At 39.7% G+C, this 27,817-nt stretch overlaps 2 protein-coding genes across 5 annotated transcripts in view; one reads left to right on the forward strand and one right to left on the reverse strand.

The window, feature by feature from the left end:
- Positions 1 to 26,780, forward strand: part of LOC129779820 (dynein axonemal heavy chain 6) — a 61,515-nt gene extending 34,735 nt beyond the window's left edge. The window contains exons 10-16 of the mRNA XM_055787530.1: positions 641 to 1,238; positions 1,294 to 3,657; positions 3,717 to 3,858; positions 3,923 to 4,659; positions 4,715 to 4,981; positions 23,700 to 26,169; positions 26,305 to 26,780. Of these exons, the coding sequence (XP_055643505.1) occupies positions 641 to 1,238; positions 1,294 to 3,657; positions 3,717 to 3,858; positions 3,923 to 4,659; positions 4,715 to 4,981; positions 23,700 to 26,169; positions 26,305 to 26,649 (6,923 nt within the window). The 3' untranslated portion in view covers positions 26,650 to 26,780. The remainder of the gene's footprint in view (positions 1 to 640; positions 1,239 to 1,293; positions 3,658 to 3,716; positions 3,859 to 3,922; positions 4,660 to 4,714; positions 4,982 to 23,699; positions 26,170 to 26,304) is intronic.
- LOC129779824 (uncharacterized) lies at positions 4,648 to 27,510 on the reverse strand. Of its 4 annotated transcripts, XR_008743778.1 has the most exons (5): positions 27,238 to 27,510; positions 26,839 to 27,181; positions 26,659 to 26,774; positions 18,687 to 18,844; positions 18,042 to 18,627 (listed from the first exon to the last, which is right to left on the reverse strand). XR_008743778.1 is itself a non-coding variant. In XM_055787543.1 (4 exons), the coding sequence occupies exons 1-3, from the start codon at positions 27,428 to 27,430 to the stop codon at positions 26,663 to 26,665; spliced, it is 648 nt and encodes a 215-aa protein (XP_055643518.1). In that variant the 5' UTR covers positions 27,431 to 27,510; the 3' UTR covers positions 4,648 to 4,802; positions 26,659 to 26,662. The 4 variants fall into 4 exon arrangements, 3 of the variants coding, with proteins under 3 accessions (XP_055643518.1, XP_055643517.1, XP_055643516.1); XM_055787543.1 differs by lacking the exons at positions 18,042 to 18,627; positions 18,687 to 18,844 and adding an exon at positions 4,648 to 4,802; XM_055787542.1 differs by lacking the exons at positions 18,042 to 18,627; positions 18,687 to 18,844 and adding an exon at positions 26,204 to 26,551.
- Between the last annotated feature and the right edge of the window lie 307 nt (positions 27,511 to 27,817).

Consider the following 27,817-nt stretch of genomic DNA (forward strand, 5'->3'; position numbering starts at 1 on the left):
CGCATTCATTTTTCGTGAGGACATCGACAAGACAACATCGTTGCTGAGGATGCTGAACGGCGAAGGATCGAGATCTGCCCTGAAACGCAAGCAGTTTGTTTGAAACTGTGAGGGAGCACAGAGAAGCCGATCCTTCAGGAGAAGAGAAGGTGACCATCGAAGCAGCCGCTACACACACACATACACGCACGGAATTCTTTCCGTTTGGATGCCATTCAGCATCGAGAAAGATCCGGAAAATAATCTGCCAGTTCTTCTGGGAATTTAAAATTACATTCATGTGAAAGAGTTTATTTTGATGTTTTCCATCCATGTAACACTGTGACCAAATACATTTTGGTTTTGTGATTTTTCAATCAATCGCAATTAACAGGATAGCTTCTGAAGATTATTCTTCCCCATCAGTAGGATATTTTCGTATCCAATATTGGATGCATAAAACCTTGTACCTCCAACGTAACGCTCTCGTTTTCGAAGTCCCCCAAATATTCATTTATTCAATCATTCAGAATGGATTCAGATTCAACTTCAAACAAATGATCACTGAATCAACGATAGTCCTACGTCACCATTGGGGTTATACCATAGATATAACCCACTTTCTGTTTTTTAGTTTATGACTAATTTCCGCTAATTTCAGATGAAGAACATCAGTGGGTTGTCTGTGACGGACCAGTTGATGCTGTGTGGATCGAAAACCTCAATACGGTACTGGATGATAATAAAATGCTTTGTTTGGCCAACTCTGAGCGCATCAAGCTGAGCAGTTGGGTGCATATGATTTTTGAAGTACAGGATCTGGCTCAGGCTTCACCGGCAACTGTTTCCCGTTGCGGGATGGTTTATTTAGATCCGCTTCACCTTGGATGGTCACCCCTTATAACTTCATGGTTGAATACGGTACAGGAATGTTATCTGGATCCGGATCTCAAGGAGCATATTCTAGTTCTGTTTAAGTGTTATTTCGAAGAAATGGTCAAATACATCAACAAAAAATGCCGTTGGGGTATCCACCAGGTTTATATCAGCAAGCTAACGATGATGACCAAGTTGATGCTGCTGCTCTTGAAGGATACACAAAACATCAATCTGATGGAACGAGGAGACGCTAAAAGTTATGTTTTCAAGTTGTTTGCCTGGTGTGCTGTCTGGTCACTCGCGGGAAATTTGTTGGACGAATCAAAAATAGGATTTGAAAAATTCCTCAGAAGTTTGTTCCGGGAAGGAGACGTCGCATTGTAAGTGTGTTCGTATTTAAATTGGAACCAACAAATGCATTGTCTACTATTACAGATTACCAGAAGGATCACTATGGGATTATCGAATCAACACATCCGCAAAAACTTGGGAGAATTGGATCGCCATCCACCCACAATTTGAGTACAATCCGAATGTGCCATATTTCGATCTCCTAGTGCCAACATTGGACACAACGAAATACGGGTATGTTGCACAAATGTTGTTCAACGATCAAAATCCGGTTATGTTCACTGGTGACACTGGTGCGGGAAAATCGGTGTTGGCCCGGGATATCCTGAATAAGCTAATGAAAATGGACGTCATACCAATATTTGTGAACTTCTCAGCGCAATCTGAGAGTATCCGAACTCAGGAAATTATTGAATCGAGACTCGAGCGTCGGAAGAAAACTTTACTAGGAGCACCAATAAACAAACGAATAATAATTTTCATCGACGATGTAAATATGCCAAAACTAGACGTCTACGGAAGCCAGCCGCCAATCGAATTGCTTCGTCAGTTCTTGGACTGTAGAGGGGTGTACGATCGAGATAAAATGTACTGGAAGGGTATCGTTGATGTAACGTTGGGAGCCGCTTGTGCACCACCGGGTGGCGGCCGTAATGTGTTAACCCCACGATTCATTCGTCATTTTGCGTTGTTGTCCCTTCCAACGCACAGTAGCGACACATTGAAAACAATATTCAAGGCTATTCTCACGGGGTTTTTGAGCGATTTTAGTATGGCGATACGGCCATTAGCAGATTCTATGGTTGAAGCTGCGGTTGCAGTCTACGAAAGAATATCAGAAGAACTTTTGCCTACCCCCAAAAAGTCCCACTACATATTCAACTTACGGGATCTGTCAAAATGCATTCAGGGTATTCTTCAATCAGACTCTTCTTCCTACGTCAACCCAATTCAAATGCTCCGCTTGTTCTATCATGAATCCCTGAGAATATTCTACGATCGATTGGTTTGCCAAGAAGACAAGTCGTACTTTATACAACTGCTACAAGACTGCTGCGAGAAGTATTTCGAAACCACCGTCGTTCATCCGGAAGAGAAAGTGTTGTTTGGGGATTTTATGGTTTTTGGACAAGCGACGGAAGACCGCATCTACGAAGAAATCAAGGATTCGAAAAAGTTGAAAAATATACTCATTGATTACTTAGAAGAGTATAATTCAATAGGAGGGAAGGAGATGAATTTGATTTTTTTCACCGATGCTATCGAGCACATCGTTCGGTTAGCCCGTTTGCTACGTTCGGAAAGAGGAAATGGACTGTTGGTTGGTGTATCCGGCATGGGAAAACAAAGTTTATCCCGATTGGCCGCGCACATTAATGGATACCAGTGCAGCCAGATTGCATTGCGACGAGGATATGATCATACTAGTTTTCACGAAGATTTACGAAAAATTTATTGGGTTGCAGGAGTATTAAATAAACCGATTGTTTTCCTGATCACCGATACACAAATTGTGAAAGAGGAATTCATGGAAGATATCAACAATATTCTGAATTCTGGAGAAGTTCCTAATTTGTTTGAGGGAGACGAATATGAGAAGATAATCCTGAACGCACGACAAGCTTGCATTGAAAGTGGTTATGCCAATACGACGCGGGATGGAATATTTGAGTATTTCATAAAACGCGTCCGCACTAATTTGCATGTGATAATATGCATGAGCCCAGTTGGAGATATCTTCAGGCGACGCTGTAGAATGTTCCCGTCTCTTGTGAACTGTTGCACCATTGACTGGTATGTGAAGTGGCCTGCAGAAGCATTGCTCTCGGTGGCAGTCGGTTCGTTGAATGACGTTGCCGAGAATGAAGTACAATGTAGGCATTTGGCACAAATTTGTGTAATGATGCATGAAAGTGTTGAGAATATTTCCGAGAGATTCTACAGAGAAATGCGTAGACACTACTACACGACGCCGAGTAGTTACCTTCAGCTGTTCAATCAATATCGAACATTGGTCCATAAACGTATAAACACGATTTCACAGAAGAAAGACAGAATCGCCAATGGCTTGAGTAAAATTCTCGAAACCAATCAAGTTGTGGTAGAAATGGGTGAAGAGTTAAAACAGTTCGTTCCCATTTTGGAGGAGAAGTCGAGGAACATGAAGGAATTGTTAGCTAAGCTGGACAAGGATAATAGTATCGCAGAGGGAGTAAAGAGAAGTGTTGCTAAGGATGAGGCGGAAGCAAAAGTCAAAGCAACTGAAACACAAGAGATTGCTGATGAAGCGGCTAAAGACTTGGAAACGGTGATGCCAACGTTGCAAGCAGCACAAGATGCGCTCAAAGCGTTAAACAAAAATGATATCAACGAGTTACGAGTGTTCCAAAAACCACCCAAATTGGTACAATTTGTTATGGAAGCTGTACTAATTTTGTTAGGAGCGAAGTAAGTATTGCATGTTTCGCGACATGATCGTGATACTGATACTGATTACATTACTTAAGGACTGATTGGAACTCCGCAAAAGTTGTTATGGCGGATGTAAACTTCTTGAAAAAACTAGAAGAATACGACAAAGAACATATTCCCGAAACTGTACTGAAGAAACTTAAGTCGTATGTTGACCATAAGGACTTTCAGCCACCGGTAAACATCGGCGAGCCAGAATAATCAGACAACTTCCTTTTATTTATCATTATCATTTTTTCAGATAATCGAGAAGGTATCCAAGGTGGCAAAGTCTATGTGTCTGTGGGTTATAGCTGTTGAAAGATATGCAAAAGTATACCGCGTTGTCGAGCCTAAGATAAAAAGGCAAAAAGCTGCTGAAGATGAATTGAATCAGGTGATGCAGCTGCTGAAATCCAAACAAAATGAACTCGCAGAAATTGAGGCCAAGATATTGATGTTGGTATCTAACCTCGAAGAGAAGAAACGGGAGATGAAAGTACTTCAGGACCACAACGATTTAACTGCTGCTCGCTTGAATCGCGCTGGTCGTTTGACGTCAGCTTTGGCCGACGAAGAAATTCGTTGGCGGGACACGGTTAAGGAGCTAACAGCTGAACAGTTTGCTGTTCCTGGAGATGTTTTGGTAGCGTCCGCCTACGTGGCCTATCTGGGTGCCTTTCCCATGGATTATCGGCGGGAGCTTTGTAAAATTTGGGTAGAAGAATGTCGCAATTTAAATATTCCCAGCAGCGACACCTTCAGCTTGGTGAAAATTCTTGGGGATTCTTTCCAAATAAGACAGTGGAATATGTTCGGATTGCCTAGAGATGACATTTCTGTTGAGAATGCAATAATTTCAACGCAAGGTGGAAGATGGCCTCTGATGATTGATCCTCAAGAGCAAGCAAATCGCTGGATACGGAATATGGAGGCTAAGAACGAACTCAGGATTATAAAACTGACTGACGCTAATATGATGCGAATACTGGAAATTTGGTAAGCTGCACGCATGTTTATTACAAGTGAACCTTAATGATGATTATATTTCTAGCATTAGAAAAGGAACACCGATGCTCATTGAAGACATTTATGAGTCCTTGGATCCCGTTTTGGAGTCGGTTCTGCTGAAACGTGTTTTCCTGCAAAATGGAAGATTTATGATCAAATTGGGGGATGTTGACATAGACTATGACAGTAATTTCAGATTGTATATGACCACAAAGCTGGCGAATCCGCACTTTTTGCCTGAAATATGCATTCAAGTTAGTTTAGTAAACTTCCTGGTTTCCCGCCGAGGACTTGAGGATCAGCTGCTCGCGTAAGTAATGAAATGAATGTGCGCGGAGTAAATCTATTTATTCAATCTACAGTCCATCGCAAAATTGAGTATACACATGCTACTTGACCATACTCTCCATTTATTTGGTACAAAATATTTTGAATATATTTCTTCTTTTGATGCATATTAATAACACACACATTGAATTAACTATGCGCACAAGGAAATTTCGCGAAAAGTTTTTTGCTTGTTATTTATTCCAAAAGATTAGATTGAAACCAATCGCTACTCTAAGCACGCAAGATTGAGTGTACACCTTAAATTTCTTCAAACAAATTAACCTTTTTAGTAAGATCTTTGCGAATTAGTGTACTTTTTTCGTCAGTGTGTGACATCAACACCAAATAATAGGGGATTGACTTTTGTTATCTGTTGATATTTACTTTTTAATCCCAAAAAACTCAAAAATAACAAACCAGCATGAGTTGTAGACTCAGTTTTGCGATTGACTGTATATCACTAGATCAGATTATGTATCGATACCATAGAGAAATTCTGGATGTTTTTTTTTTCGAAAAGAGTAATAGTTTTTCCAGAGAATCGTAGGCAACATCTCAATGAAAGTTAATAGGTTTACCATGTACATTTATAGTAAATGAATTGTAGCGTATAGTGGCACTCGTGTCACTATCTGAAGATCAGTCGAATTGTTGAGATCAAGTTCATAAAATCTGGTGTGAGAACTTCCTTCAAATATTTTTACTAATGTTGAAATATGCCGATTGGCACATTTTCTTTCAAAACTCTTTCCAAATATTAGGACTTTAACTTTATTCCCTTCTGAAAATTCTGAATGATGATATTTTGACATTTCTTGATAACATGATAACAACATTGTGAAAAATTGAACACAATACAATGTTTGTTTTGGAAAATTTAGCTTCTGGTATGGTAAAAAAGAGACGCCATGAGAAAAATACAAAAGGAATGAAATTGGATATTACATGAGTTGTGGCTCTGCGGCCGAGTAGTTAACGTCGTACATAACAAGCCCAAGGCTTCGGGTTCGATTCCCTTTCAGACCAGGGGACTTTTTGTCAAAGAAATTTCTTGCAAATCGCATCGTGTTTCACTCTTATGGCGGGTTTACATTAGGGAGATCTATAGCTATAGATGGATTTATTCACGTGAAAATAGGTGTAAACGGGTGAGAATAAATATGATACACTTATTCGAGGTATATATAACTTGAATAAATTCAGCATATGTAAACGCTTGTGAATTTCTCACTGGTGAGAAATCACTAAAGTTGGATGCAGTTCTACTTTAGGTGAATAAATTCACCGAAAATATGAATATATTCATTATAGAAGTTCACGCTAGTGTAAACGGTTGATGCGATTTCTATAAATCTCATCATATTTCTTCACATGAATATATCCCTAGTCTAAACCCACCCTTAGGCTAAAGCTTAGGGGAAGCAATGTAACCACACCAATACAACTCAATGTGGTTGTTTACTTTCACTATTGCATACAATTCGTACGACCACTTTTCTGCATCCAGTGTCACCGCCGCCTTAGGCCGAGGACATAGTGTACACGGTGCGATGCGATGCGGAGCGATGAATAGGAGCTCATCGCGTGCTATGACATACTGATTGCTTTAGATCGCGCGTTTTTTTATGTTCCATTCCACATGTAAACAACCCAACAAAAGGATCTTCATTCTGTAAACAGTTGATTTGTGAGATATTTAATTTAGTAATAAATTTTATGTATGCGATATTTTTCTCAAAAAAGCTTCAACCGAAAATCGTATTTGAAAGGATAGCAAATGAAACATTATTCTCAGTGGCATTTGGTTACTTTTTCTCTCAACAACTAAATTTTTATTTTCGTTCGATGAGTTCGGTTGTGAAGATATTTATATATAAATCGTCTGGCAACCTGTGATGGCATTTTCACTGAAATGATACACCGTGCACACGAATTTCATGCCTAAACTGAGGATACAGTCATCACTCACCAAAGAGAAACCATGCGCTTTTCCCTTTCATCGGCGAATACATAAAAAGCCAGTGTGCGCTACTTGGGGGAAATCTTGGTGCGAGTGAGTCACATTCTCTTAACTCTCTTCAATCTTGGGAGCTCGATTGTGTGAAAACCTGTGTCCAGCACTGAAGCGCGTTGATCCGCACTCTGTCACTCTGAGGAGTACACTGAAAAATGCACTGAAGAGTGCAATCTCATTCGACATATAATCCACACGCTTGTTTCACATCGGTTTACTTTTTTCAGCGAGCCACAACGCTAAGTTAATTGAAAGTCACTTCTGTTCTTTCACCTGTGTGCATCCACCAGAGCGCACAGGTGCGAGCTAACCGAAATATATTCTCAATTGAATTTATCCGATGCACTGTAGTTTGTGCGTTCTCTTTCCACATTTTAGCGCGACCATCTTGCGCTCGCACTTATCTAGAACTATGGTGATTATTTTTCATTTTTCAACAACAAATAACACGATCCCGTAATTTACACGCAGGAGTATTATTTTATCGATTTTCAAGAAAGAAATGGTTCGGTAAGTCTATATAACTCAATCAATTTAATATTACGTTTATTGTTGACTATTTTTTGCTCCATCTAAGCCGTGGCCACACAACACTCAAAAATAAAACAAATGAAACTGACAGTTCTCTGGTAGAATTGTAGCATACAGGCTAACTTCAACCCAATTCTTCGCTAAAATCATCGCGACCCAATTCCGCATTCCTAAAATCCCAAACAAGCATAACCAATTTTCCGCATACCACATTAACATCCGTGTCTAAGACTTTTCCGCTTTCTTCTCTAGCAACTCTCATCATAACACAGGTAAGCTAAACGCTTCCGCCTGAGTTCAAATAATAAAGGAATTTCCTTAAAATAACCCTCACGGAAATTCCGCTAACGACCCTCAAACAAACAAATAAATAACCCCGACTGAACGCTAATTATGATGCGCCAGCCGTTCCAAACTTCCCTGTATACGACCTCGAACAACTAACAACAATAACATACCGCCCCGCTCGACGCTTGTTCTAAAGCCATAAGCAACAATAATAAACATACGGTCATGTGAACCTAGCTCGTAAGTCAAGTCCGCGGATACCGCGACGGTTTTTTTTCTCGATATGAATTCGCTTCTAAAACCGCCCCGCTCTGTGTGACATGGCTCATTCACAATACACTGTAGATCCTCCGCTGCGGTTTCACTCGCGGAATCCGCGGCGGCGAATCCGCCTAATGTGACATCAGCCTTTGTCAGGTTCGGGCGGTTTTCATATCATTTTCGCATTTTTGAACGAAAAAGCTTTCCCGCAAACGAGCTCGTATCGCATCGCGTTTATATGTTCTTGGCCTTATTCTTGCTTGTCACTCATCAGTAAAGGCGTACTATTTGGCATAGAAATCCCAACTAAGTACGGGATGTGGAGAGAATACGGACATGTTAAGAAGAACTTCGGTTATCATGCTGTTATGATGGTTATATTAAATGCATTTTCTCGCATTTAACTTAGGGTGCCTCAAATAGATCTGTTGACCACCCTCTCCATAATCTAAAAGGCACAGCAGGTAAGCGATATAGGATGATAGTCTTCCGGAGAGCGTTTTGCTTGTGTGTGTTATATTGGGTCTTGGGCAGGGATGGTAAAAAATCACATTCAACGATCAATGAATAAGTATATCCCTCTAGTCGGATGTTTTTAAATCACCCCCAGCAGACGAGGCTCTTTTATTCTTCATATGTACACAGAGAGAATACTTGGAACGGTGAGCTACCAAGATCTCAAAAAAGCAATATGAGAGCGGAATCCCAACTGCTTGCACTCTCGAAGCATTACTTCTACTACTCAGGTTTTATCGTGAGTGCAAGCCACAAACGATTAATCCCATTCCATAGAGCGGATGATGAGTTCTTGATCGGAAAGTGTAACAAGAGACGATCAACTGAAATCTTACGACACTCATCGAGGGATTTTTAATTCTCTATTGCACTGTCCGCAGTGAGTGGCTGACTCAGTCTCGTGTCGATTTTATTTCGCTGTCGTCTCCCGCCCGATAAACAGCAGACGGGTAATGGATGCAATTGATTAATTTTATTACCAGCAGATTTGGGCGAATCTCATCCCGCCCAAAATCGTTTTTAGATTCCAATAATTCTGAACATTCATATTTCTCTCCAAATAATTTTTCCAACAGTAATTCAATTAGTGACTTCACGAAACACCTTTCGAATTCGATTGAATTTCAGACCCTTTTTTATTTTGTAGATAAAACGGATCACATATTTGATTAATTCAATTCTGTGTGGTTACGTTCTTCGTTGCGAATAAATGTAATGAAATAGTATGGACGTATGATATTCATGTATCGTGGACTTCCGATATATGTGGCAGTAGATTTGTCGAACGACTAATGTTTTTTTATATCCCTTCAAACTTGTTGCATCTCTCAAGTGTACATACTGCTTTGACCGCAGATTTGCATGGTAGAATCTGGTTAATTTCAGGTATTCAGTCTTCATATTGTCGAATGAATACTGTTGGAACAATAGGTATCGCAGCAAATGATTATCAACATCTTACCTTATCATCAAACGGTATGCGAATAATTTCAGTGAACTGACGGCATTGGAATATATGCTTAGTGAGGACCACACAATTATTATCAGAGCGAATAAACGTCCGACTGGAAGTCATGAACATCAATTCAATGTGCCCAAGATAAATTTATCCTTTGAAGATCATTAACCTTTCTAAAGATGATCAGATGGAACATATTCCAATGTCGTCTGGAATAACCTGTCCAACACCTTATGATCGTAATATTGTTTTTGCTATTATTCTGATGTTTCATAACACGGCACTCTATTGATTATTCGCCGAAAATGAATAAAAAATATCCTTGAAGTTAGCCTACGGTTTTAGTAGCAGTGCAATATGGTGAGCCAGTCTCAGGATAAGAAAACATTTAAAAATAAAGCTTTTTTTTTTTGAATGAATCAATAGTAAAACAAAACGTCAAAAAATATTCAGCTTTGTGATAGCAGATAATCATTATCCATTTGAGTTGTATGAGTATTCCATTCCCCCACAAACTGTGGATAGTCTATCTGCATACAAATTATGTAGAGTGCAACAATCCAAAAAAATTATGAGCAAATATTTACGTGCTTAAACAAAAAAACACATGTTGACATATTTGCGCTAATTTATGTTTTTTTTATTAATTCAAGGTAATCAAGGTCTTTTCTAGACACCAGTTTACTCGGCCCCGAAAAAAGTGGTCTGTATTTGGGCAGGCGGAAAAATATATCTCGCAAGACCACGTGTTCGATGTCGTAAAAGCCTTGGCCAATAACGCATTTACATTAACTCATAAAATTAGTGATTTGAGGGGGATTATTGTTTGTAGTCTCTTGTAAATTAATTTAAACACCATCTGAGAAATCCTCCGTGAAACATGAAAACATTAAAGTCGTCCTATCTGCTGTAGCGCATTTTTTTTATTTTACCCAGTTTCATCGAAGTAAACGCGCTCGGAAAAGAAAATTGAACGCCCGGATGAGAGAGCGAGAATCGTACGTCATAGAGACACTCATTCCCATGGAGCAAATTCTTGTTAGGAGTTGAAAGCAAAACGAGGAAGGAGAGTAACTCAATTATTCGAACTAGTTTCAGTCTAGCAATGCTTTGGTCAACTCAGAGTTACCAAGAGAAAATCATTTGGTTATGATGGGTGAGGATTAATAGTTAGTCGCAGTTTGCACAGATTACGATCTGTGCAGTTTGCGATTAATCGTAAATCACATCATGCTCCCTTGTTTTCCATCCTTGGTCTTGGGTATGACTTCTACATGGGGTGGCGACATTAACGGGTTCAACAGGTTGGTCACAGAAGTGAGAAGCAGAGGCATTGTTTGTTAATAAATGGTGTTGATTGCAATTTGAAATTGAGCAGCAGTGTAGGTGCTGAGATCTATTTCTTTCGTACTACATCAGCGGAACTCGTGGACCGTTGTTCGGTTGCGTGTTAGATAAGTGCGCTGCTTAGCTCAATAAAAACCTTTTGTCCTAAGAGTAAGTGGAATAGATTTGTACAATAACGACACATTTGAGGTTGATTTCGGTAGGAGATCAATATTTGCTCACCTTGAATTGTTACAAAAGATGTGATGTGGCACCGAAGAATCATCACTGTAGATCACCCCTTAAATTATGATTACGTCCCCTACCGGCATCAAAAATGTAACAATTTCTTCGTTCCTAACATTTTCGGAAAGGTCGTGGATTTGATTCATATATAATGATGCTAAATCCCATGAAGAGATTCACAACATTGTTTCGCCAAGTTCTACAACCGAGTTTTGCAGAGTCCTGCTTCATCTGTTTCAACCACCTCCACCACCTCACATCTTTGCAGAGTAGCTGTTCGGTAATCTCGCCACATGCTTGGCCCATTGCAAAGTTGCACGAGTTCTTGATTCATTCTCCTTCATACTTCCTCTTCCTATAGTAGGAACGACTTTTGTTGACTATGCCTCTTCGTGCTCCGCAAGTCGAAGCCCGCTCTTCGCACAACACCTTCCAGCGCCACGTTGAAAATATGGTGCGTAGGAACTTGATACTCGTAGCACTTTTGGAGGATCTGCCGCAGTGTAAAAATCTGTTCCGTCGTTGAGCAACCGGGCATGAATCCGGCATGATAACTTTGTTGTGAGTAGCAACGCAGCGAGCAACGTCAAGTCGAAGCAACCATTGCTTGTCAATTTTTTTCTCTATCACTTTGAAAACTACAACCGTTAAATACAGACGTTTAATCTTTTAGTTGTATCTTTCCAACTTCGGTCCGATTGTTCCACCTTATCCGCCAATAAACTTCTCACAAATCTGCTATCTATTGGCGATAGTCGGCGAAAGAAGAACTGATACAGGCGTTTATAGGCACCATTCAGGATCGTGATAGCATGGTACTACTCACAATCCAGCATGTCACGTTTTTATATATGGGGCTGCCAAGGTCGTGGATTTCAACTTCGATACATTCGTCGTAAAAAAAAGACGCACTTTGATTTTCGTCTTGTTAACTTCAAGTTCATGTTTTTCACGATGCTACTCGACGACATTTTGAGCTGACTGTCGCAACACTCCACTTGCGCACAATTTGGTGCGTGATTAATCAGTAGCCAAACAACTTGTTCCACCCTCAATCCAAGAGTGTTATGCGTAAACATGTGGATTTCTTCGAATGATGGTCCATTCGAAAGATATTTTAAGTCTATCTTGAATGCACTCTCACCAGGATGCTCAAAAGCCATTTCCTCATGAACAACGGCAATTAGGATTGCTTCGACAACTCGCAAGCAGATCGGTCGAGCCTATATTTGATCCGATACAGGTGTTTTTTGACGTGGGACTACGTCTAACCGGAATATATGGAGGGTAAAATGAAAACCTATACACAGAACATGCAGGAAAAAATGAAAGATTTCGAATGCTTATAACTCGAACATTTCGTACTGGATAGGAGAGATGTTTGCATCACTTGATAGGGAATATTTCTACGCATCTATCGCAACTAACAAAATGTTGTTTTTCATTAGATAAACAATTGAATAACTGTAAAATATTAGGCGTTATCTAAACGCCCTAACTGCATCGTTTTGATTGGCCCGATTTACGGTTTCCCTAACACCGCCATCAAAACCAAGCAGCCTTGGGGAAATCGGCATTGCAAATACATGAAAGTAGGGGGACTTTTGTTCTCATCGAAAAATGTTCCCTAACACAGACTTTAAAACCAAGCAGCGAAATCGGCATTGCAAGCACACGAAAGAGCCTAGAGGCGAGTGAACTGAAAAGTTTAAACCCTCTTAAAGCCAAAAAGAAGATAAAGAACACACGAAAGTAGGGGGAGCTTTTGTTCCCACCGAAATGTGTTCCCTAATAGAGATTTCTAAACCAAGGTGCCTGGAGAAATCGGTATTTCAAATTCATGCAAGTCGGGGGTATTTTTGTTCCGACTGGAATGTGTTTCCCTAACACAGACTTCAAATCCATGAAGCGTGGGGAATTGCGAATTCATACAAATCGGGGGTATTTTTGTTCCGATTGAAATGTGTTTCCCTAACACAGACTTCAAAACCGAGGTTTCTGGGGAAATCGGCTCTGCAAATAAATGCAAACTGCGAGTACTTTTGTCCTCGCTTGCCTTTGTGCAGAGTGGAATATGTCTGTCCTAACATGATCTTCTAAACTTAGGAACCTGGGAAAATCGTGCAGCCACTAGAAGCGAATGAACTTCCCAGTTTCAAGCAAATTCGAGATTCGAGAAGTATGTACACTTTTGGGATGTAAACTTCAGAGGGAAATGTAAAATAAAATAATCGTTTGATAATTTTTTTTTTGTCTTTATTGGAAAGATTTTCAGCCTTAGGCTGGTTCATCAAACGTTTGATAATTCTTCCGTACATATATTTTGTTCTAGTCATCATACCAAACGTAAAAGGTCCGTCATTAAATTTACTTGTAACGAAGAACAATCAATCACAATAAATGAATTGACTTTACACGGCATTTGTTCATTTTTTTCACTCACAGAGCAAATATATTGAACTCAATTGAATTTGGAAACTGTTTCATTCAATCAAGAATTTAATCAATACAAACGAATGATTGCTAAGCTAAGGTAGTTCCATGTGAACCTTGCGGTTATATCATAGATATAACCCACTATTTTTTTTTACATCCGTTTCTAGTGTGTATTTTTTCATCTGGTGCGCTGCGAGCGAAGTAAAGCTCATAAAAAGTGGTGCGCTATCGAGACAATCCGGCAGCAAGACACATCATCAGATACGCTACACAGCGGCGGCAAGTAGAAGTTTATTTTCCTCGCTCTGCTTCCATCATTCTGTATAGCTTCTGTGCACGATTTACACCATTGTTTAAACTTTGTGCTTACCAAATCGGCAAGCATTAGGGGTGTCCATTTTGATACATCACCGCTGAACTATTATTGGAACTTTTTTCATTTTCAAATTACACATAATATCAAAAATTGAAATAAATAAAATTTTCAACAATAACTAATATAGAAATATAATTTCTTTTATTAATTTATATTTTCCAAATTATTATATTCTGTTCATATCGAACAGTTGTCTACTTCTTCGTTTTTATTAATATGGCAGAGGGCGGGGAGGATCCCCCATCCACGCCAAAGAATACATCAGATAATGAACCTCCTCCTGAAGAGCAGGAGGATGAAACAGAAGATGAGGAGGAAAATTCTGTTTACGAGATAGAAAGCTCTGAAGATGAGGAAAAAGACGAGAAGCAGGATTTTCGTCTAAAAGAATACCCTGATGGCGCCAAAGGCCCATTTATCGTATACTTTAGACGAAAATCCAAACCTCTTAACGTCATTCGCATCTCAAAAGAGTTGACACAGAAATTTTCCGAAGTTACCGAGATTACTCGGATGGGGCCAGACAAATTACGAGTTGTCGTCTCCAGCAGAACCCAAGCGAATGAAATAACGCGCTGTGATCTCTTTGCGATCGAGTATCGCGTATACGTACACTGTTGCAACGTTGAAATAGACGGTGTAATAAACGAAAAGGGTTTGACTCGAAAAGAGATACTCGATGGTGTCGGTCGCTTCAAGAACTCTTCACTTAAAAGTGTGAAGATTCTTGCATGCGATCGACTGAAATCTGTGTCACTTAAAAATGACAAAAGAGTTCTCAATCGGACAAACTCTTTTCGTGTGACATTTGAGGGTTTCGCCCTTCCAAACTACGTTGCAATAGGTGCACTTCGTTCACCTGTTCGGTTGTTTGTACTCCGGGTAATGAAATGCAACAAATGTATGCAACTCGGTCACACGGCCGCCTATTGTTGCAACAAAAAACGTTGCGCAGATTGTGGAGAGAGCCATGATGAGAATCCTTGCCCGAAAGAGCGCAAGTGTCTTCATTGCGGCGGGACTCCTCATGATCTTACTCAATGCCCGGTGTACATACAACGGGGGGAAAAATCAAGCGTTCCTTAAAAGAACGTTCCAAGCGGACTTATGCAGAAATGCTTAAGAGTCCCGTTCCAACGACTCAGGACAATCCCTACTCCATTCTGCAGAACGACGAGCCTGTTGCTGACGCTCCCAATGCAGGAAGTTCCGGTACATCGCAGGGTGCCATCAGGAAAAGAAAAATTACTTCTTTTCCATCACTCCCCAGAAAGAAAACCGAAACCTCCCAAGTTGGAATGAAAACTCGAATCGAACGTGCTGAGAATAGACCGAAGCAAGTACCTCCTGGTTACGGTAGCGGTTCTTCTACGCACCAGGGGTCCTCAGCACTTCCCGGAGCAGCACCCAACACGTCTGCTCCTTTTTCGCGGTCGAGGCAACAGTCACAATCTGGCTTGCTTGCGCTTTCTGACCTGGTGGACAACATTTTAAATGCTTTAAATATAAACGACCCTTATAAAAGCATAGTATTATGTTTGCTTCCGATTGTGAGAACATTTTTGAAAGAAAAATGTGGTTTTTTGGCAGCGTTCATTTCCCTCGATGCCTGATTCAGTGCAAGAGGTCAAGGATTTGACCACTGTAATACAGTGGAATTGCAGAAGCATCATTCCTAAACTAGATCAGTTTAAATTTTTAGTTCATAGTTCTAACTGTGATGTATTTTCCCTCTGTGAAACATGGCTTTCTTCAGCCGACGAGCTGAATTTCCACGATTTCAACATTATTCGCCTCGATCGAAATGACTCGTTTGGTGGCGTACTATTGGGGATCAAAAAATGTCACTCCTTCTATAGAGTCACTCTCCCATCGATGACAGGCATTGAAGTTGTTGCTTGCCAGACACAAATCAATGGCAAAGACCTCTGCATTGCTTCGATATATATCCCTCCCAGAACTACGGTAGGCCGCCATCAGTTCTTTGATACTATCGAGGCAATGCCGGAGCCGCGGGTAATCTTATGTGATTTTAACTCCCATGGAACAGCATGGGGATCACTCTACGATGACAACCGTGTCACTTTGATATATGATCTGTGCGACAACTTCAAATTGACAGTTTTGAATACTGGGGAAGCAACCAGAATAGCCAACCCTCCTGCACGGGCAAGCATGCTAGACATATCTCTATGCTCTTCTTCGTTATCCCTGGATTGCATGTGGAAGGTAATCCAAGATCCCCACGGTAGTGATCACCTACCAATAATTTTATCGTTCGCTAATGAATCAAGCTCTCGTGAGTCAGTCAATATTTCGTATGACCCCACGAAGAATATTGACTGGAGAACATTTGCGGAAATAATCATCCCTATTCTGCATTCCGTCGGATTTGCATTTCGTTCGAAACTGCGAACTCGAACGAGTTATAATTTTGCTTTCCCTATTTCGAACGTATTGCTCATTTCGATCGAATTATTTCAAACTGTTCGAAAGAAATTCGAACAGTTCGCGTTGACAACTCACCGATGCTGCCACCTGCAATCAATTGCTCTGTTTGTGGGATTGCTGTGAACTGTTTAAATTATTATGGCAAAAGACTATTTTCAATTTAGAAGTGGTCAGTGAAAACTGTTACCATATGTTCTTTAAATGCTTGCAATATGCATTGCCATTCCTTTACATCGATTACATATACAATATAATCGAAATGAAAAGAAAAGATTGTATTAATATTAGGAACCATCATAAATCGCTTTTTATTCCACTACTTTATAGACAACTTGTCAAACTATAGCGTAAAATACATTTTTGATACAGAGAACTCAATTTTTTTTCATAATTTTTGTTTCGAAAATTTATATTCATTACGAATGCATAATTTTGTTCAGCATAAAAATGGCCTCCTTACGCAATTATCCTATATGTTTTGACATAATTAGCATTGGAGAAGATTACCCTTTCGTTTGATACTCTATTATTTGTATCAACAAAATCATACAAAACTGCACGATGTTTCCCTCACAAATACCAAACGCCAAAACTCAACGTCGTCGAATGGCAAAATAAGCAAAATAAACCTAGAAGACAGTTGTGCCGCGTGCTGAAATTTAAATTTATTTGAATTGTTCTTCGGTGTGAATAGAAAATAAGTGAGAAAATAAATTAGCCAAATGGATTCCGCCTTATTGTCGGTATTGGCAGTGTATGAGGAAATCGGAATACTTCGTTTTAATTGACGGAATCTGCGCACATCCTGTAATTTAATGGAGCTTTCAGACGATGCGTAAGTAAAATTTATTTGTCTTTGAATTTCTTAGATTTTTCATGATCGATTTTCCTCTACTATGCAGATTCATTAAAAGCTGTCGTTTAAATAAAGAGGCATTCCGATACGTTTTGGGGGAAATTGAACACGATTTTTCCAATACAAAGAAAAGTGGTATTCATGTTAAGGTAAAGCTGGCGGCGTGTTTGAGATTCTTCGCTGAGGGAAATTACCAGCTTGGAGCGGGAAAAGATTTCCATATTGCGATGGCACAGTCCACATTTTCTAAGGCGTTATCTGAAATGTTGAACATACTGGAGCGAAGATTATGTTCTAAATGAATATCATTGGAAATGTCGGAAAATGAACAGCGACGTGCCAAGCTTTATTTCTATGAGAAATCTGGAATTCCAGGAATAATCATGTGTGTTGATGGAACACCTATGAAAATAATTCTCCCTAATCAGAATTGAAATTTATTTTATAATCGAAAGGGGTTCTACAGTCTGAACGTTCTCATTACAAGTACAGTATGCATTAAATTAAAAAATTGTATTTAAATTTTTTTTGGCATTATAGGTTTGTGACGATCAGTAGAGGATCCGTTTCGTTGATCCTAGCTTGCACGGATCTAATCACGACTCTCTAATATGGCGATTAAGCCCTGTACGAACCTATTTCGAACCATCGAAACGGCGAAACACAAACTAATTGTTCTCTGCAATACTAGCAACTATCATCTTTTATTACTTTTTGTATGCGATAAATAAAATAATACGATTTAGTGATCTAATGTCTAAACTTTGTGTTTATTTTTATAATGCAACATTTCAATGCTCGGAAAAATGTTCTATTTGCATTTCTAATATTCGTTTTTTAACCTCCAGCTTCTCTCGAGCGATTTTTTCTATTTCGCGGTTATGTCGATTTTGTTCTTTCAACATATCTTCGAGACCAGTGTCTATTGAGTTGATTTCTGTGGCGAATTGGCGTTGGTAATTTACCATATCATTGAGATTTTTGTTTGAGGTACCCAACAGCGATTGCATTTCCGAGTGAAATTTCTGTTGTTGTTCAATTTGTATTTGAACTAAATTGAGGGCAGATAGCCTAGGTCTCTTTGTTTGTGAGCGGCGAGGAAAGCCGTATCATTCACATCGTCGGACTCGCTAATGGAATCCCAACTTACATCTGCCTTAACCTCGTTGTTTTTTTCCTTTAGGTGTTCCTTGTGAAGAACAACCTGGTATTCCTTCTACGGTTTCCAACAGTCCAGTTAGCTGAACTGCTTGCTCCTCTAGCTCAGACAAACGTATCGTTCTGTTGGGTCCTCCTCCAGTTGCCTTTTGCTCTCTTTTGTTGTGAGAGAGTTTGCGCTTCAACGCTGATTTATAATCCGCCCACACCTGCCGGACATGAAAAGTGAAATACATATGCATTATTTCGGAATAGTTTCAGTAAATACCTTTTGGTCCCAAACTGTCTAAATCAGCAGCACAATCGTTCCAAAATGGTCCGGAGTTACCACGTATAAATCCTTTTGCGATGTCGGGATTTTCCTCCAAAAGCTGCACCAACCGCTCAAACTGTTTCTTTGTTTTTGTTATGTTTTTTGTTTTATCCCTTTGAATAGAATTATTTAAAAAAATCAATTAAAAGCAACCGATGTAAAACATTACATACTTTTTTTTAGCAATCCGCAGTGAAAAAATATCGGGGGAAATTCGACTGCAAACTACCACTCGAACGAAATAAAGAAAGGGTTTAACATTCGAGTAGCGTCGAACGAAAGATGTTATACAATTCAAACGAAATACAGAATGAATTTTTTCAAGTCGTTCGAAATATTTGGAATCGTTCGGAATACAGAATCGGGGTGAATATCTGAAGCAATTGTTTCAATGCATGAACTTCCTCCACTCGAAGAGTATAACTTTATATCGATTTTGATTTACGAAAGCGCACTTCAAGCTCAAAAGAAACGTGTACCGGCTACCACTTTCCGACGTCGTCCTCCATCACTTTGGTGGGACAAGGAATGTTCAAAGGTCTACCTTGAAAAATCATCCGCTTTCAAAAAATTCAGGAAAACTGGATTAGTGGAATGATTTCTAAAGTACCAAGCTCTAGAAGCCAAACTAAAAGGTTTGATTAAAGCAAAAAAGCGTGGATATTGGCGGAAGTTCGTCAATGGTTTGTCAAGAGAGACAGCTATGAGCACTCTTTGGAATACGGCTAGGAAAATGCGTGGCTGGAACCATACAAACGAAAGTGAGGAATACTCTGACCGTTGGATTTTTAACTTTTCAAGGAAGGTTTGCCCCGACACCGTTCCTGCACAAAACGTCGTACGCGACATTCCACTTCAAAACGATTATGAGAATTTTTCGATGGTGGAATTCTCAATTGCCCTTCTCTCATGTAACAATTCAGCTCCGGGGTCGGACAAGATTAAATTCAACTTGTTGAAGAATCTTCCCGACTTGGCAAAACAGCATTTGCTGAACTTGTTCAACAAGTTTCTGGAGCTGAATATTGTCCCGCATGACTGGAGACAAGTGAGAGTGATAGCCATACGGAAACCCAACAAGCCGGCTTGCGATCACAACTCGTATAGGCCGATTGCAATGTTATCCTGTATTCGTAAATTGTTAGAGAAAATGATTCTACTTCGTTTGGACAAGTGGGTCGAAACGAACAATTTGCTGTCAAATACGCAGTTTGGCTTCCGCCGAGGTAAAGGGACAAATGATTGTCTCGCGCTGCTATCTTCTGAAATCCAAATCGCATTTGCTCGCAAAGAACAAATGGCTTCCGTTTTTCTCGATATCAAAGGGGCATTTGATTCAGTTTCCATGGAAATTCTCTCAGAGAAGCTTCATAATCGTGGACTTTCACCAATTCTTAACAATTTCCTGTACAATTTACTGTCAGAAAAGCACATGATTTTCTCTCATGGCAGCTCGAAATCTTCTCGTTACAGTTTTATGGGCCTACCACAAGGCTCCTGCCTAAGCCCCCTCTTGTATAGTTTTTACGTCAATGATATGGATGATTGTCTAACTAGAGACTGCACGCTGAGAGAACTTGCAGACGATGGAGTTATTTCCATCACGGGTACTAATCCCGTCGTTCTGCAAAAGTCGTTGCAAGATACCCTGAACAATCTGTTCACGTGGGCCCTCAAGCTGGGTATCGAATTCTCTACGGAGAAAACTGAAATGGTCGTTTTTTCTAGGAAGCACGAACCCGCCCAATTCCAGCTTCACCTATCCGGCAAAACGACCCAACACTCTATGTTTTTCAAATACCTGGGTGTATATTTTGATTCTAAGTGTCCCTGGGGGAGACACATTGCGTATTTGAAACAGAAATGCCAGCAAAGAATCAATTTTCTCCAAACAATTACCGGAACATGGTGGGGTGCCCATCCAGGAGACCTCATTCAGTTGTACAAAACAACGATATTATCAGTGTTAGAATATGGCAGTTTTTGCTTCCGATCAGCTGCCAGGATTCATATTCTCAAGCTGGAGAGAATACAATATCGTTGCTTGCGTATAGCCATGGGGTGTTTGCATTCGACACATACGATGAGTCTCGAAGTTTTGGCAGGAGTACCCCCGCTTACTCTTCGATTCACAGAATTATCCTACAGATTTCTCATCCGTTGCAAGATCATGAATCCATTGGTAATTGATAACTTCGAAAATCTACTCCAACTGAGGAGTCAGTCAGTCAAGTTTTATATCTTTATACCATGAGTACCTTACCCACGACGTGCACCCTTCACCAGGCATCTTCAACCAAGTTTGCTTCCCATACTTCTGCAATTCCTCTGTCATTTTTGATCTGTCCATGCGACAAAAAATCCATGGAATCCCAGATCACCTACGCTCCGATTCTATTCCGCCGATATTTTCGGCAGAATATGGGAAAGTTAGATCTGATAAAATGGTCTTTACTGACGGTTCATTCATAAACGGGTCTACTGGCTTCGGAATCTTCAATGAAAATTCAAAGGAACTCAAAGATCCTTGTTCCGTGTATGTCGCTGAACTGGGTGCGATATATTACGCATTAGGGATCATTGAAACATTGCCCATCGACCACTGTTTTATTTTTTCAGACAGTCTCAGTTCAATAGAGGCAATCCGCTCAATGAAAGTTGATAAACGCTCATCTTATTTCCTAACAAGAATAAGATAACTATTGAGTGTTTTGGTCGAAAAATTATTCAAGATTACCTTAGCATGGGTTCCCTCTCATTGCTCGATTCCGGGGAATGAGAAAGCGGACTCGCTAGCTAAGGTGGGCGCTTTAGAAGGCACACTTTTTGAAAGGCAAATTGCTTATAATGATTTTTTCCACATTCCTCGTCAGTATACGCTCGTAAGTTGGCAGCGCATGTGGAGTGGTGATGAGTTCGGTTACACACGATTATCCCTAAGGTCTCGACGAGTGCATGGTTCAAGGGATTGAATGTAGGTCGTGATTTCATTCGCGTGATATCTCGGCTTATGTCCAATCACTACAACCTAAACGCGCATCTCTATCGCATTGGGCTCGCAGCAAACAATCTTTGTGATTGTGGCGATGGCTACCACGACATCGAGCATGTTGTCTGGTCGTGTATCCGGTTCCATGCTGTTCGCTCTCAGTTCTCTAGAGCACTGAGAGCACAAGGCAGACAATCGGATATCCCCGTCCGGGATATCTTAGGTAGCCGGGATCCTGAATCCTGATCTTCTGCTTCATCTATACCTGTTCCTCAGAAACGCCGATGTCAACGTTTAATGATGTTTCCTTCGTTGTGTCCCCGTTTCATATCCCTCCTATCCGATCGATAAACTTTTACTTAGTCGCGGCAATACATACACACACTCTTTACAGATGCACGGGCCGAAGGTTGTGCAGTCCACTGATCATTCAACAAGAGCCAAAGGTTGTACCGCTAGTGACCATTCTATCCTGGATTCCTCGAGTCGGGAAGACGCACCACGCTAGATATGGGGTACAGACTAGGGGGGCGTTGCTGATTAATGGTCAGCAGGGCATCGAAGACTGTGACATACCAATTATGAGAACACTTGTAATACTAACCTCGAGTCAACCGCGAGTAATCGGTTACATATTACTAACATAGTTGTAAGCAAACATTGTCAAAATATTGAACTCCCGGCCCCGTTAGGCTGACGCCATATGAGCCTTAATAAAATATATATTTTGTATAAAAAAAAAACCGCAAAGGTAACCAGTAAAGCTTCAAGAAATATTTAATGTAAACTCTTAAGTATTGAGAAAGACTGTTGTGGCGAGAAAGCCTTGGCAAACTACACAAATGAAACATGTGTGTGGCAATTCTATTATTTTACATTTCGATGTTCACGGTACAGAGTTTAAAGGTGCAATTAGCTCATCTGTTGTTGTCGAATTATAGCGACTTTAAACTTTTTAGTTAATTCGCCTCTAAGCTCACCTCGAAAACGCATATACCAAATTTGAGGAGATTTATTTCGTCGATGAACGAGTGTGATGTCTGTGTTGGAGAGATGGAACAACTGGCTATTGCTCTTAAACAGATTGCGTTGTATGCAACAAACGTTCTATTTTCTTAACCTCTTACTTTTTTCTATTTTGACGAAAGCAATCGTAGTTTTGAAACGTTTACTGTTTCAGCAATTCATCTGAAAAGTTATACACAAACTAGTGTAATACACTTCGTGCCATAACTATCGAACCACACAATTTTTCTGAGTTTCCAGAGATATCTAAGAAGTGAGTTGAATTGAACTAATAGTGTGGGATATAATGACTATCTTCATTTATAAGAACTTTATTTATTATTTTCATTTATTTGAATTTTATTGTTGTGTTCAGGGGCGAAACGTTCAAAAATAAAAATGCCAGTTTTTCATAACTGTAGAACCAGATGAAAAACCTCTCACTCCTTCACGAATTTAACGACAATTTCCCATGATTTACAATAACATTCTAATTCGTAGGTCATCTTATGTTCTCAATCAGCTCAAATAACCTATTCGGGGTGGTTTCAACCAAGCTGCGCCATGTTGTAGTGTGTATCTCGTTCTACGCAGAGGATACTGCTCGTCTAAGCTCTTCAAATCTCTCATACTGTTTGTAAACTGCATCTACTATTCGTACAATCGATCCTCATAAGTTTTCGATACTGTTTTCGATACTGGTAAACAAGCTGAACAGTCCAGAATTTGAAGTCCCTATTCATTGAACCATGCCATGACCGTCCGGATTTTATAAATTGATGGTAACCTATCTGAACCAGACCTCCTCATTCTCCTCAGTCCAAAGCTTTTGATGGGGCTCAATGGAAAGCGTAGCAAGAAAAATTCAAAGCTCAGGGGTGTTGATAATTATATTATGTTCAAAATATTTTTAGTACTTCAAAATGTATAGCATGTCCAACCAGTCTTATTACGAACTTCTTTTTTTCTTACAGCGACATAATAAAAATTGAACTGCCAGAGATGGAAAACCAACGCAGTGAACTGATTGTTCGTATTAATGCAGACAAACAGCAACTGCTGATCCTAGAGGATAAGGTCCTTAAATTGCTGTACAGCTCACAAGGAAACATTCTGGATGATGAAGAACTGGTCGATGCGCTGAATGAATCGAAAGAAACATCTCTCATTATTGCAGATCGGTTGGTTGAAACGGAAAAAACAGAAATGACAATAGCTGCGACCAGAGAGAAATATCGGATCCTTGCCTCGCGTGGAGCTGTGTGTTATTTTGTAGTGTCGACTTTGGCGGAAATTGATCCAATGTATCAATTTAGCTTGAGATACTTCACACAGGTATACTGTTCAGTAATTGCAAGACCTCATGAAAAGGTGGAACTTCCAGAACGGCTGAGAACCCTTTTAGACGACATAACATTTACTGTATTCTCTAATATGGCAAGAGGATTGCTCGAGAGGCATAAAGTAATATTCGCTTTTCTCTTGACCACTACAATATGTAAAGAAACCAATGAGTTCAATGATGATCAATTGAACTTTATATTGAGAGGTCCTAGTAACAGGAACTTTAGTTTGAACGAAAAACCTGCATTTGTGTCCGAAAACCAGTGGATCAACTGTAAATTTTTGAAACAAAATTTCGAAAATTTATCTGGATTAACAGAATGCTTAAGCGAATTAATCGTCATTGATATTGGAGATTACAGATGCAACCTCTCACCAGCGCCGACACCAACAAAACCATCTGTGAACTGGAACGAGAAGACTACGGCGCCGGAGAAACTGCTGCTGATAGCGGCACTTAAAGTAGAGGATCTTGTAATTGCCATCACGGAGTTCATTCGATTCAAACTAGGAAAGCAATTTACAGAGCCACCCCAGAACACGACCTTACCGTCGTTATATGAAGATATATCGCAAACAACACCGCTGGTATTTATACTATCGCCGGGATCTGATCCCATGACGGGTCTTATCAAATTTGCTCAAGAGCGAGAATACGGCGAGAAATTATTCTCGATTTCTCTAGGTCAGGGTCAGGGACCTGCAGCGGAATCGTTGATAGAACTTGGAGTCAAGAATGGTTACTGGATATTCCTACAAAACTGTCATCTTGCTACTTCGTGGATGGAGTCAATGGAGAAAATTGTGAACAACATTGCATTGGGCCTGAAAACAACTCATAATGATTTTCGTTTGTACTTGTCTTCAATGCCTGTCAACACGTTTCCAATAAGCGTACTTCAGAATTCGGTTAAAGTAACGAATGAACCACCTAAGGGATTGCGTGCCAATTTGATACGGTCTTTGAATGACCTCAATGTTGGGAGTTTTGAGTTGCACGTTCTTGGGCAACGTTGGAGGAACATGATATTCGGGCTTTGTATGTTTCATGGTGTTATTTTAGAGCGACGCAAATTTGGCCCTTTGGGTTGGAATATAACCTACGAATTTAACGAAAGTGATAGAGAATGTGCCTTGCGTACTCTGGACATATATTGTGATAGAGAGATACAATCCCCAATACCTTGGGCCGCTCTAGAGTACATAAATGGGGAGATAACTTATGGAGGCAGAGTAACTGATAGCTGGGACCAAAGATGTTTGAGATCCATATTGAAAATATTTTCTTCAGAAAATATACTTTCTACTAGATACCAATACAGCGAAAGCGGTATGTATTATTGTCCCGATGGGCAAACCCTAGAGGTCTACAAAGCATATGCGAATAATCTGCCAATCCATGATCCACCGGAAATATTTGGCATGCACGAGAATGCAAACATAATATTTAATCGAAATGAGACCCAATTTTTCGTTAATACTCTATTGAATAGCTTGAGTGGTGGAGATGCCTTCGGTGAGGCTGCATTGGCGGCAATGGACAAGATATGTATGGAGAAAATTCAAAACATTAGAGCAGCAATTGCAAAAAATATAATCACTGATAATCCGTATCCGGATTTAATGAAGCGAGATAACAAAAATCGTGTTCCTTCGCTAACCACAGTTTTACTACAAGAAATTGAACGGTTCGACAGGCTGTTGAGTGTCATTCATGTTAACCTGAATGATTTGGAGAAAGCAATACAGGGATTTATTGTGATGTCCGAAAGTTTGGAAACTATCTACCGTTCATTTACAAATAACCAAGTTCCTCAAATATGGCATAGCAAAGGATTTCTCTCCACAAAAACTTTGGGCAGTTGGATTTTCGATTTACAACAGCGTATTGAGTACATACAATCCTGGTTCGATGATGGATTGCCTATTTCTTCCTGGATTTGTGGCCTATTCTTCCCACAGTCATTTCTGACTGGAACGTTGCAAACTTTCTCCAGGAAAAACGATATACCAATTGATACATTGAAGTTCGATTTTGACATTATGAGCTGTACACTGAATCAGCAAGTTATTTACGAGCGGCAGATTCGTGGACAAAAGGTATGAGCTACTATTATATATTTGAATGAACATTTTTACTTTTTTATTTTTAAGTTTTCATGTTTTTCCAATTTATTGATTCATCTTATTTTAGCAAACTATTAATATTTCATGTAAATGTTTCTGATATCACAGAGTAACTCCCTGTTCGAAGACTTGAAGACACCGGAGAGTGGAATACTGATTCATGGACTGTTCATAGAAGCCGGCCGTTGGGATTTGCGAGAAGGAGGCCTATGTGATCCAAAAGTCGGTGAGCTTGTGTCCAGGCTCCCAGTTGTTTTGCTCAAGCCGTGTATTGATTTGGAAATTGCGAGACGCTATGAAGCTCCGTTGTATAAAACAAGTGTACGTGCAGGTGTCCTGTCTACTACGGGTCATTCTACGAATTTTGTTCTATCAATTCTATTACCTTCTATGAAGCCTGCCGATTTCTGGATACTACGAGGAACGGCTCTTATAACTATGATCGCTGATTAAAATACGTACCGTCTCATTGTTTTAGATCAAGAAGTGCATCGATATTTGCTTCAACTTCTTTCACTGCTTTCACAGCATGGGCGGTGCTGGTAATTACTTCGTGGACCATCACGTTTTGGATTGTTCTAAGTTAGGGAATACATTATAATAAATAATTAAATATAGTTTACTAAAGTCCGTTTTTCTTACTCAGATTTTATCTGCAAAGCCTTGCATTCAGCATTTTTTGTTTCCACTTTATTTTTCTGATATGGACCAGTTCGCATCTCGGCACAAAGATTCATGAATTGTAATTTGCGATTTTTCAGAACCAGCAAATGTTCAGTCAGTTTACGTTTTTCAACATCAAGTTCCAAAACCTCACAATACTCTTTCAATGCGGGATTATCCAAACTATCGATATTATTATCGGATAGCTTGAGTGATTCTGTAACCACAGAGTTGGTGTTTTTTAAGATTTTCGTCTCAACATAACGATTCAACGCTAAACGGTCGTGATAACTCAGTTCAACATTTCGAATGTTGTCTAATCCTGAAACGGTTACATATCAATAGAATACACCAAATCTTGATTACTAGACAATTTACCTAAGGGTAGAGGGCCATCGTATTTATAAATGCTGAGAAGTGCTCTTTGTTCCGCTGAAATTGGAGCATGTTCTTGTTTGAGAATCTCCACAATAAGTTCCATTTTATGCAATTTTCGCCATTCATTCTTCAATTCATCGGAGAAGGAAGCGTTGAGTTCCGTGTGATTCGCTAAAAATGTGGTATCGCTCATTTTACGTATGTTCGTTGGCAATTAAACCGTTGTTTTGAAACAAAAAATATATATTCGAGGCAGTCTGATTTGAAGATGGATTCTCAAAGGTGGAAGTTTCAGATACACACAGAGAGAAATAATTAATAAATATAACGATCTTTTTGGTAAATACTACTACTTTTCGACCGAGGATTTTTTTAAGTGTAGGAACGTTAGTGCACTGAGAGGAAATTTTAGTATATATGACCAATTTTTTGGTAAATATTACCAATTCTCTAGCCATTTTCTACCCTACTAATCATTGGTACATCCTACGAAAAAAATTGGTAGACACAAATGTCAAACAAAACTATGGTTTGTAAGTCCAATGTTGGCTCAATTTCGGCTTTAGTAATGGCTAATCTG

The sequence above is a fragment of the Toxorhynchites rutilus genome, chromosome 3, assembly GCF_029784135.1.
Source record: "Toxorhynchites rutilus septentrionalis strain SRP chromosome 3, ASM2978413v1, whole genome shotgun sequence".
NCBI classification, from domain to species: Eukaryota; Metazoa; Arthropoda; class Insecta; order Diptera; family Culicidae; genus Toxorhynchites; species Toxorhynchites rutilus.